At 38.2% G+C, this 12,346-nt stretch overlaps 1 protein-coding gene across 5 annotated transcripts in view; it reads right to left on the reverse strand.

Annotated features, from left to right (window-relative positions):
- LOC133656348 (GRAM domain-containing protein 2B-like) overlaps positions 1-12,346 on the reverse strand; it is a 30,789-nt gene that overhangs the window by 13,842 nt on the left and 4,601 nt on the right. For 3 of the 5 annotated variants that reach the window (XR_009827130.1, XR_009827129.1, XM_062057402.1), the window contains exons 5-8: positions 10,287-10,382; positions 9,355-9,426; positions 9,044-9,287; positions 6,635-6,730 (exon numbers count right to left, since the gene is read on the reverse strand). Coding sequence is in view for 3 of the 5 variants with exons in the window: in XM_062057402.1 (XP_061913386.1) it covers positions 6,635-6,730; positions 9,044-9,287; positions 9,355-9,426; positions 10,287-10,382 (508 nt within the window). In the remaining 2 variants the exon portion in view is untranslated. The remainder of the gene's footprint in view (positions 1-6,634; positions 6,731-9,043; positions 9,288-9,354; positions 9,427-10,286; positions 10,383-12,346) is intronic. The other 2 variants (XM_062057403.1, XM_062057404.1) reach the window with 2 other exon arrangements.

Consider the following 12,346-nt stretch of genomic DNA (forward strand, 5'->3'; position numbering starts at 1 on the left):
ATTCCTGGAATTTCCGGAAAGCCGGGAATGTTTCTGGTTCCTAAACCAACTTTTTTTTTTTGTCCTGACTAAGGACATTTTGAAGGTGGAACAGTTTAAATGGGATGAAAAAAGGAAAAGGAGTAGTCAAACAAAAAAGATTGGGGAAAAAAACGGAATTCCTGGAAATTTGTTGAACGTGGAAAAATGGTCGTTTGAATGTCTAGGATGAGTTGACTGTGTTGATGTCGGAATGGTTTGAATAGGTGGAAAAATGTGGGAATTGTGCAACTTGGAAAAATGTCCCATTCATTTCAATGGGAACTTCCTGGAAATGTGGGAATTTTGGGAAAAGCGGGATTTAAAAAAAAAAATGATTAGGAGCATAAATGTCCTGAATGAGTTGAATTGGTTGGTGTTGGAATTGTTTAAATCGCTCAAGAAATGTTGAAGTAGTAACACTTTTTAATTGAGAAATTCCTGGAATTTCCGGAAAGCGGGAATGTTTTTAGTTCCTAAACCAACTTGGTTTTTTGTCCTGACTAAGGACATTTTGAAGGTGGAACAGTTTAAATGGGATGAAAAAAGGAAAAGGAGTAGTCAAACAAAAAAGATTGGGGGAAAAAACGGAATTCCTGGAAATTTGTTGAACGTGGAAAAATGGTCGTTTGAATGTCTAGGATGAGTTGAATGTGTTGAGGTCGGAATGGTTTGAATAGGTGGAAAAATGTGGGAATTGTGCAACTTGGAAAAATGCCCTATTCATTTCAATGGGAACTTCCTGGAAATGTGGGAATTTTGGGAAAAGCGGGATTTTAAAAAAAAAATGATTAGGAGCATAAATGTCCTGAATGAGCTGAATTGGTTGGTGTTGGAATTGATTAAATCGCTCAAGAAATGTTGAAGTAGTAACACTTTTTAATTGAGAAATTCCTGGAATTTCCGGAAAGCGGGAATGTTTTTAGTTCCTAAACCAACTTGGTTTTTTGTCCTGACTAAGGACATTTTGAAGGTGGAACAGTTTAAATGGGATGAAAAAAGGAAAAGGAGTAGTCAAACAAAAAAGATTGGGGGAAAAAACGGAATTCCTGGAAATTTGTCGAACGTGGAAAAATGGTTGTTTGAATGTCTAGGATGAGTTGAATGTGTTGATGTCGGAATGGTTTGAATAGGTGGAAAAATGTGGGAATTGTGCAACTTGGAAAAATGTCCCATTCATTTCAATGGGAACTTCCTGGAAATGTGGGAATTTTGGGAAAAGCGGGATTTAAAAAAAAAAATGATTAGGAGCATAAATGTCCTGAATGAGCTGAATTGGTTGGTGTTGGAATTGATTAAATCGCTCAAGAAATGTTGAAGTAGTAACACTTTTTAATTGAGAAATTCCTGGAATTTCCGGAAAGCCGGGAATGTTTCTAGTTCCTAAACCAACTTGTTTTTTTTGTCCTGACTAAGGACATTTTGAAGGTGGGACAGTTTAAATGGGATGAAAAAAGGAAAAGGAGTAGTCAAACAAAAAAGATTGGGGAAAAAAACGGAATTCCTGGAAATTTGTTGAACGTGGAAAAATGGTCGTTTGAATGTCTAGGATGAGTTGAATGTGTTGATGTCAGAATGGTTTGAATAGGTGGAAAAATGTGGGAATTGTGCAACTTGGAAAAATGTCCCATTCATTTCAATGGGAACTTCCTGGAAATGTGGGAATTTTGGGAAAAGCGGGATTTAAAAAAAAAAATGATTAGGAGCATAAATGTCCTGAATGAGTTGAATTGGTTGGTGTTGGAATTGATTAAATCGCTCAAGAAATGTTGAAGTAGTAACACTTTTTAATTGAGAAATTCCTGGAATTTCCGGAAAGCGGGAATGTTTTTAGTTCCTAAACCAACTTGGTTTTTTGTCCTGACTAAGGACATTTTGAAGGTGGAACAGTTTAAATGGGATGAAAAAAGGAAAAGGAGTAGTCAAACAAAAAAGATTGGGGGAAAAAACGGAATTCCTGGAAATTTGTTGAACGTGGAAAAATGGTCGTTTGAATGTCTAGGATGAGTTGAATGTGTTGATGTCGGAATGGTTTGAATAGGTGGAAAAATGTGGGAATTGTGCAACTTGGAAAAATGTCCCATTCATTTCAATGGGAACTTCCTGGAAATGTGGGAATTTTGGGAAAAGCGGGATTTTTAAAAAAAAATGATTAGGAGCATAAATGTCCTGAATGAGTTGAATTGGTTGGTGTTGGAATTGATTAAATCGCTCAAGAAATGTTGAAGTAGTAACACTTTTTAATTGAGAAATTCCTGGAATTTCCGGAAAGCCGGGAATGTTTCTAGTTCCTAAACCAACTTGTTTTTTTTCTCCTGACTAAGAACATTTTGAAGGTGGAACCGTTTAAATGGGATACAAAAGGAAAAGGAGAAGTCCAACTAAAAAGATTGGGGGGAAAAAACGGAATTCCTGGAAATTTGTTGAACGTGGAAAAATGGTAGTTTAAATGTCTAGGATGAGTTGAATGTGTTGAATAGGTTAAAAAATATGGGAATTGTGTAACTTGGAAAAATGCCCCATTCATTTCAATGGGAACTTCCTGGAAATTTGTGAATTTTTGGAAAAGCTGGGTTTTTTTTATTTTAATGATTGGGAGCATGAATGTCCTGAATGAGCTGAATTGGTTGGTGTTGGAATTGTTTAAATCGCTCAAGAAATGTTGAAGCAGTAACAGTTTTTAATTGAGAAATTCCTGGAATTTCCGGAAAGCCGGGAATGTTTCTAGTTCCTAAACCAATTTGGGTTTTTTGTCCTGACTAAGAACATTTTTAAGGTGGAACAGTTTAAATGGGTTGGAAAAAAGAAAAGGAGTAGTCTAACGAAAAAGGTTGGAAAAAGGGTTGGGGGAAAAAACGGAATTCCTGGAAATTTGTTGAAAGTGGAAAAATGGTAGTTTGAATGTGTAGAATGAGTTGAATGTGTTGAAGGTGGAATGTGTTGAAGAATGGGGGAATTGTGGAAGTTCAAGGAATGGACAATTAATTTTGAATTGGGAAAATGAAAAAAAAAAAAATAATTATGTGAAATCCTGGAATTTTTTTTTAGAATTGTTGAAGTAGAGCACACACTTCCTGAACAGGCTGAATATTTTGAAGTTGGAACAGTTTGAATCAGATGAAAAATGTGGGAGTTGTGGAACTTTGGAGCATGTCCCATTGATTTAAATGGGAATTTCCCAAAAATTTGAGAATTTTGGGGAAAGCGGGAATTTTTTTGAAAATTGTAAAAAAAAACAACAACAAAAAAAACTTGAATGGTCTGAATGAGTTGAAATGATTGGTGTTGGAATTTTTCAAATCGGTTGATAAATGTTGAAGTAGTAACATGTTGAATTGAGAAATGGTATTACCGAATTCGTGGAATTTCGGGAAAACAGGGAATTTTTCAAGTTCAAAAAACAACTTGGTTTTTTTGTCCTGATTAAGAGGAATGTTTTGACGGTGGAACGGTCGAAGTGGGTTGAAAAATGTGGGAGGAGTAGTCGCTAGAAAAAAGGATGGAAATAGGGCTTTGGAACACCAGGAATTCCAGAAAACCCTGGATTTTTTTTAACTTTAAAAAAGAGTAGTTTGAATTTCCAGGATGGTGGAATGTGTTGAAGGTGGAATGGTTTGAATAGGTAGAAAAATGTGGAAATGGTGGAAGTTTGAAAATGGCCAATTCATTTTGAATGGGGAAAATGAAAAAAAAAAATAATTATGGGAAATCCTGGAATTTTTTTTTTAAATTGTTGACGTAGAGCACACAATTTCTGAACAGGCTGAATATTTTGAAGTTGGAACAGTTTGAACCAGATGGAAAATGTGGGAGTTGTGGAATTTTAAAGCATGTCTCATTGATTTAAATGGGAATTTCCCCAAAATTTGAGAATTTCGGGGAAAGCGGGAATTTTTTGGAAAATGGTAAAAAACTTGAATGGTCTGAATGAATTGAAATGATTGGTGTTGGAATTTTTCAAATCAAATGTTGAAGTAGTAACATGTTGAATTGAGAAATGGTATCACGGAATTCCTGGAATTTCGGGAAAACCTGGAATTTTTCCAGTTCAAAAAACTATTTTGTTTTTTGTCCTGATTAAGAAGAATGTTTTGACGGTGGAATATTTGAAGTTGGTTGAAAAATGTGGGGGGAGTAGTCGCCAGAAAAAAGGGTGGAAATAGGGCTTTGGAAAACCAGAAATTCTGGAAAATCCTGGAATTTTTTTTAACTTGGAAACATGATAGTTGGAATTTACAGGATGGTGGAATGTGTTGAAGGCAGAATGGTTTGAATAGGTTGAAAAATGTGGAAATGGTGGAAGTTTGAAAAATGGCCAATTCATTTTGAATGGGGAAAATGAAAAAAAAAAAAGAATTATGGGAAATCCTGGAATTTTTTTTTAGAATTGTTGAAGTAGAGCACACAATTTCTGAACAGGCTGAATATTTTGAAGTTGGAACAGTTTGAATCAGATGGAAAATGTGGGAGTTGTGGAACTTTAAAGCATGTCTCATTGATTTAAATGGGAATTTCCCCAAAATTTTAGAATTTCGGGGAAAGCAGGAATTTTTTTGAAAATGGTAAAAAAAACTTGAATGGTCTGAATGAGTTGAAATGATTGGTGTTGGAATTTTTCAAATAAAATGTTGAAGTAATAACATGTTGAATTGAGAAATGTTTTACGGAATTCCTGAAATTTCGGGAAAAGCGGGAATTTTTCCAGTTCAAAAAACAACTTTGTTTTTTGTCCTGATTAAGAGGAATGTTTTGACGGTGGAACGGTCGAAGTGGGTTGAAAAATGTGGGAGGAGTAGTCGCCAGAAAAAAGGGTGGAAATAGGGCTTTGGAAAACCAGGAATTCTGGAGAATCCTGGAATTTTTTTAACTTGGAAAAATTATGGTTTGAATTTCCAGGATGGTGGAATGTGTTGAAGGTGGAATGGTTTGAATCAGGTGAAAAATGTGGAAATGGTGGAAGTTTGAAAAATGGCCAATTCATTTTGAATGGGGAAAATGAAAAAAAAAAAAAGAATTATGGGAAATCCTGGAATTTTTTTTTAGAATTGTTGAAGTAGAGCACACAATTTCTGAACAGGCAGAATATTTTGAAGTTGGAACAGTTTGAATCAGATGGAAAATGTGGGAGTTGTGGAACTTTAAAGCATGTCTCATTGATTTAAATGGGAATTTCCCCAAAATTTGAGAATTTCGGGGAAAGCGGGAATTTTTTGGAAAATGGTAAAAAACTTGAATGGTCTGAATGAGTTGAAATGATTGGTGTTGGAATTTTTCAAATCAAATGTTGAAGTAGTAACATGTTGAATTGAGAAATGGTATCACGGAATTCCTGGAATTTCGGGAAAACCGGGAATTTTTCCAGTTCAAAAAACTATTTTGTTTTTTGTCCTGATTAAGAAGAATGTTTTGACGGTGGAATATTTGAAGTTGGTTGAAAAATGTGGGGGGAGTAGTCGCCAGAAAAAAGGGTGGAAATAGGGCTTTGGAAAACCAGAAATTCTGGGAAATCCTGGAATTTTTTTTAACTTGGAAACATGATAGTTGGAATTTACAGGATGGTGGAATTTGTTGAAGGCAGAATGGTTTGAATAGGTTGAAAAATGTGGAAATGGTGGAAGTTTGAAAAATGGCCAATTCATTTTCAATGGGGAAAATGAAAAAAAAAAAAAGAATTATGGGAAATCCTGGAATTTTTTTTTAGAATTGTTGAAGTAGAGCACACAATTTCTGAACAGGCTGAATATTTTGAAGTTGGAACAGTTTGAATCAGATGGAAAATGTGGGAGTTGTGGAACTTTAAAGCATGTCTCATTGATTTAAATGGGAATTTCCCCAAAATTTGAGAATTTCGGGGAAAGCGGGAATTTTTTGGAAAATGGTAAAAAACTTGAATGGTCTGAATGAGTTGAAATGATTGGTGTTGGAATTTTTCAAATAAAATGTTGAGGAAACGACATGTTGAATTGAGAAATGTTTTACGTAATTCCTGGAATTTCGGGAAAAGCGGGAATTTTTCCAGTTCAACAAACAACTTTGTTTTTTGTCCTGATTAAGAAGAATGTTTTGATGGTGGAATGGTGGAAGTGGGTTGAAAAATGTGGGCGGAGGAGTCGCCAGAAAAAAGGGTGGAAATAGGGTTTTGGAAAACCAGGAATTGTGGAAAATTCTGGAATTTTTTTAACTTGGAAAAATTATGGTTTGAATTTCCAGGATGGTGGAATGTGTTGAAGGTGGAATGGTTTGAATCAGGTGAAAAATGTGGAAATGGTGGAAGTTTGAAAAATGGCCAATTCATTTTGAGTGGGAAAAATGTCCCGGAAAACCTGTAATTCTGGGAAATCTGGGAATTTTTGGGAATTTGTCAAAGGAAAGCCCGCGATTCCCGAATAGGCTGAACAGTTTGAAGTTGGAACGCTTTGAATCGGGTGAAAAATGTGGAAGGTAGAGCGCGTCAAAATGTGGAGAAGAAGAAGAAGTAGGAGCATTCACACAATTAAGTGAGGTGTTCCCCAGGGTTCACTTCCATGCCCCTTTTTATAGTGACAACAACAGAGGGACACAACTCTTGTTTTACTCTAAAGCTAAACAAAAAAAGAACAACAGATAGTCAAAGTACCCTCGTTTTTTGCGCCCGGCTGCAGGTGAACGTCAGCCAGGACGGAAACTTCTCCGCTCGTCACGCCGCCGCCGACAAACGGGAGGCCGGCAAAGTCTGCTTGACCAAATACAGACAAGGTCGTGTGAAGGTGAGTCACCCTTTCACACCTTTGTGTGTAAAAAGAAGTGAAGGTAAGGACAATAAAACACTTTTTCCAAATATATTATTCGGAGGTGTGTATCCGGAAAGTGTGTTTAGAATGCTAGCCTGCTAACGTTAGCATGCATCAAGTACCAAAATACAACGAAAAATGTGTTAAAAATAAATAAATACTAATGTTAGCATGCAAACAGGTATCATTTGCCGAGTAAAAATATTTCACGCTGAGGTGTACACCTGCAAAATTAGCAAAATAGCTAGCATGCTAACATGAGAGGATTTTTAACGGTCATACATGTCATTTCATATAAGAAGTTTCCTGCCGTTAGCATTGAAAGTTAGCAATAAAAGAACATTCTTTTAGCACTTTTTTAAGGTAAGGACATTATCTTCTGTCCTGCAAGCGTAAAAAGAAGTTAAGCGCTTTACTTAAAGCGTACTTTTTTCATACGGATACTCGCTGAACTCGGGAGATTTTTGCGTGACGACTTTTTTTTTTTTTTTTGTACGACTGGTTAGCATGTTTTGCGAGCTAGGTTCTGAAATATTTCAAGCGAGGTGCTAACAATTTTCCAGCTAGAATCTACAAGCTAGGTGCTACAAATTTTAAAGCGAGTTGCTAAAATTTCGAGCTAGGTTGTGAAAGATTTCAAGCGAGGTGCTAACAATTTTCCAGCTAAAATTTACAAGCTAGTTGCTAAAATTTCGAGCTAGGTTGTGAACGATTTCAAGCGAGGTGCTAACAATTTTCCAGCTAGAATTTACAAGCTAGGTGCTACAAATTTTCAAGCAAGTTGCTAAAATTTCGAGCCAGGTTGTGAAAGATTTCAAACGAGGTGCTAACAATTTTCCAGCTAAAATTTACAAGCTAGTTGCTAAAATTTCGAGCTAGGTTGTGAAAGATTTCAAGCGAGGTGCTAACAATTTTCCAGCTAAAATTTACAAGCTTGGTGCTACAAATTTTCAAGCGAGTTGCTAAAATTTCGAGCTAGGTTCTGAAAGATTTCAAGCGAGGTGCTAACAATTTTCCAGCTGGAATTTACAAGCTAGGTGCTACGAATTTTCAAGCGAGTTGCGAAAATTTCGAGCTGTGTTCCGAAAGATTTCAAGCGAAGCGCTAACAATTTTCCAGCTAGAATTTACAAGCTAGGTGCTACAAATTTTCAAGCGAGTTGCTAAAATTTCGAGCTAGGTTCCGAAAGATTTCAAGCGAGGTGCTAACAATTTTCCAGCTAGAATTTACAAGCTAGGTGCTACAAATTTTCAAGTGAGTCGCTAAAATTTCGAGCTAGGTTCTGAAAGATTTCAAGCGAGGTGCTAACAATTTTCCAGCTAAAATTTACAAGCTAGTTGCTAAAATTTTGAGCTAGGTTGTGAAAGATTTCAAGCGAGGTGCTAACAATTTTCCAGCTAAAATTTACAAGCTAGTTGCTACAAATTTTCAAGCGAATTGCTAAAATTTTGAGCTAGGTTCTGAAAGATTTCAAGCGAGGTGCTAACAATTTTCCAGCTAAAATTTACAGGCTAGTTGCTACGAATTTTCAAGCGAGTTGCTAAATTTCGAACTAGGTTCCAATAGATTTCAAGCGAGGCGCTAACAATTTTCCAGCTAGAATTTACAAGCTGGATGCTACAAATTTTCAAGCGAGTTGCTAAAATTTCAAGCCAGGTTGTGAAAGATTTCAAGCGAGGTGCTAACAATTTTCCAGCTAGAATTTACAAGATAGGTGCTACAAATTTTCAAGCGAGTTGCTAAAATTTCGAGCTGGATTCCGAAAGATTTCAAGCGAGGCACTAACAATTTTCCAGCTAAAATTTACAAGCCAGATGCTACAAATTTTCAAGCGCGTTGCGAAAATTTCGAGCTATGTTCCGAAAGATTTCAAGCGAGGTGCTAACAATTTTCCAGCTAAAATTTACAAGCTCGGTGTTACAACTTTTAAAGCGAGTTGCGAAAATTTCGAGTTAGGTTCTGAAAGATTTCAAGCGAAGTGCTAACAATTTTCCAGCTAAAATTTACAAGCTAGGTGCTACAAATTTTCAAGCTAGTTGCTAAAATTTCGAGCTATGTTCCGAAAGATTTCAAGTGAGGTGCTAAAAATTTTCCAGCTGGGTGCTAAAATGTTTGGTGCTAGGTCCTAAATTTTTGCGTAACGTCTTTTTTTTTTTTTTTAAGACTGCTTTGCATTTTTTGCTTAGCACTTTTTGCTAACTTCCTGTCACCTGACACCTTCGCCGCCTCATCAAACGTCGCTACGTCGCACCCACCGTTTAGTTTGACGTAGTCCGGAGTCTGGGACCCCGAGCTGCTGCTGTCCGTGGTCTCCCGCCGCCCGGGGCGCGCCACACCGTCCTCGTCAGAGAAGGTTCCGGAGAAGTCCTGCGGTGCGCACAGGAAGCTGGACAATGGACGCCACGGGGGGATAAAAACATCCCGACTGACCAGAGGAAGGGACGGCGGCACCCGGGCTCCGAAGTCGTCGTCAACATGGCCGCCGCACGTCTTCTCCACCTGCAAAGATATCGCAGTTTTAGCACAATGGCGGTGGAGGCGGCGTGCGAGCGCGTGGGAAGCGCACCTCCAGGTGGACGCAGACGGAGCGCAGGAACTTGTAGGCGGTGTTGCGGGACAGGAAGGACACGAAGACGTGCTGGACAGGAAGTGGGAATGGTCACGGTCCTGCCAGTTAGCGCCATGGAGGTGAGGTCACCTGATCATGTGATCTCTGGATGACATGGAGGTGAGGTCACCTGATCATGTGATCTCTGGATGACACGGAGGTGAGGTCACCTGATCATGTGATCTCTGGATGACACGGAGGTGAGGTCACCTGATCATGTGATCTCTGGATGACACGAAGCTGAGGTCACCTGATCATGTGATCTCTGGATGACATGAAGGTGAGGTCACCTGATCATGTGATCTCTGGATGACATGGAGGTGAGGTCACCTGATCATGTGATCTCTGGATGACACGAAGGTGAGGTCACCTGATCATGTGATCTCTGGATGACACGGAGGTGAGGTCACCTGATCATGTGATCTCTGGATGACACGAAGCTGAGGTCACCTGATCATGTGATCTCTGGATGACATGAAGGTGAGGTCACCTGATCATGTGATCTCTGGATGACATGGAGGTGAGGTCACCTGATCATGTGATCTCTGGATGACATGAAGGTGAGGTCACCTGATCATGTGATCTCTGGATGACATGGAGGTGAGGTCACCTGATCATGTGATCTCTGGATGACACGAAGGTGAGGTCACCTGATCATGTGATCTCTGGATGACATGGAGGTGAGGTCACCTGATCATGTGATGTCTGGATGACACGAAGGTGAGGTCACCTGATCATGTGATCTCTGGATGACACGGAGGTGAGGTCACCTGATCATGTGATCTCTGGATGACATGGAGGTGAGGTCACCTGATCATGTGATCTCTGGATGACATGGAGGTGAGGTCACCTGATCATGTGATCTCTGGATGACACGGAGGTGAGGTCACCTGATCATGTGATCTCTGGATGACGAGGGCGTTTGGCACCAGCAGAGCCGTCCTGGTCTTCTTGATCAGCGTCACCGACGCCGCCGGGATGGCGATCTGACGAGAACGAGGAAGAACTTTTTTTTATTTGAAACACCAAGTCATTTTATGCTACCTGAAAACATCTTAGCCTTATGATGATGTAGCTGCTGAAAAATATCCAGCTAGTTGCTGAAAATGTTTTCCGGCAGGTGCTAAAAATTTGCCAGCGAGGTGGTAAAATTTGGCAAACTAGGTTGTAAAAGCTTTAAACGATTTGACAGCTAAATGCTAAATGTTTTTACGCTAGGTGCTAAAAAATTTCAGCGAGACGTTAAAAGTTTTCAAGCGTGGTGCTAAAAATGTTCGAGCTAGGTGCTAAAGATGTTTGCGCGAAGTGCTAAAATTTTGCAAACTAGGTTGTAAAAGCTTTAAACAATTTTACAGCTAAATGCTAAATGTTTTTGCGCTAGGTGCTAAACATTTTCAGCGAGACGTTAAAAGTTTTCAAGCTAGGTGCTAAAGATGTTTGCGCGAAGTGCTAAAATTTTGCAAACTAGGTTGTGAAAGCTTTAAACAGTTTTACAGCTAAATGTTTTTGCGCTAGGTGTTCAAAAAAAATTTCAGCGAGACGCTAAAGGTTTTCAAGCTAGGTTTTTAAAAAAAATACTTTTTAAAATTTTCTTGTATTCAGACCATATTTTCGGTATATTAGATGGAATTTTTACCTGACATGCTTGCACTGTCATCTGCAGTCTTCTTAAGAAGGGTCACCTGACCACTCAAGCTCGGTGCTAAAAATGTTTGCGGTAGGTGCTAAAAATTTGCCAGCTAGGTGGTAAAATTTCCATGCTAGTTGCTAGAAAACTTCAAGTGAGGTTCTAAAAGCTTTAAACAATTTTTACAATTATGTGCCAAATGTTTTTACGCTAGGTGCTAAAAAATTTCAGCGAGACGTTAAAAGTTTTCAAGCTAGGTGCTAAAAATGTTCGAGCTAGGTGCTAAAGATGTTTGCGCGAAGTGCTAAAATTTTGCAAACTAGGTTGTAAAAGCTTTAAACAATTTTACAGCTAAATGTTTTTGCGCTAGGTGCTAAACCTTTTTTCAGCGAGACGTTAAAAGTTTTCAAGCTAGGTGCTAAAAATGTTCAAGCTAGGTGCTGAAGATGTTTGTGCGAGGTGCTAAAATTTTGCAAACTAGGTTGTAAAAGCTTTAAACAATTTTACAGCTAAATGTTTTTGCGCTTGGTGCTAAACATTTTCAGCGAGACGCTTAAAGTTTTCAAGCTAGGTGCTGAAAATGTTCAAGGTAGGTGCTAAAGATGTTTGCGCGAAGTGCTAAAATTTTGCAAACTAGGTTCTAAAAGATTTAAACAATTTTACAGCTAAATGCTAAATGTTTTTGCGCTAGGTGCTAAAAAATGTCAGCGAGACGCTAAAAGTTTTCAAGCTAGGTGCTAAAAATGTTCGAGCTAGGTGCTAAAGATGTTTGCGCGAAGTGCTAAAATTTTGCAAACTAGGTTGTAAAAGCTTTAAACAATTTTACAGCTAAATGCTAAATGTTTTGGCGCTAGGTGCTAAACATTTTCAGCGAGACGTTAAAAGTTTTCAAGCTAGGTGCTAAAGATGTTTGCGCGAAGTGCTAAAATTTTGCAAACTAGGTTGTGAAAGCTTTAAACAGTTTTACAGCTAAATGCTAAATGTTTTTGCGCTAGGTGTTAAAAAAAAAAATTCAGCGAGACGCTAAAGGTTTTCAAGCTAGATTTTTTTTTTAAATACTTTTTAAAATTTTCTTGTATTCAGACCATATTTTCGGTATATTGGATGGAATTTTTACCTGACATGCTTGCACTGTCATCTGCAGTCTTCTTAAGAAGGGTCACCTGACCACTCAAGCTCGGTGCTAAAAATGTTTGCGGTAGGTGCTAAACATTTGCCAGCTAGGTGGTAAAATTTCCATGCTAGTTGCTAGAAAACTTCAAGTGAGGTTCTAAAAGCTTTAAACAATTTTTACAATTGTGTGCCAAATGTTTTTACGCTAGG

This window comes from Entelurus aequoreus, linkage group LG08, assembly GCF_033978785.1.
Source record: "Entelurus aequoreus isolate RoL-2023_Sb linkage group LG08, RoL_Eaeq_v1.1, whole genome shotgun sequence".
NCBI lineage: Eukaryota > Metazoa > Chordata > Actinopteri > Syngnathiformes > Syngnathidae > Entelurus > Entelurus aequoreus.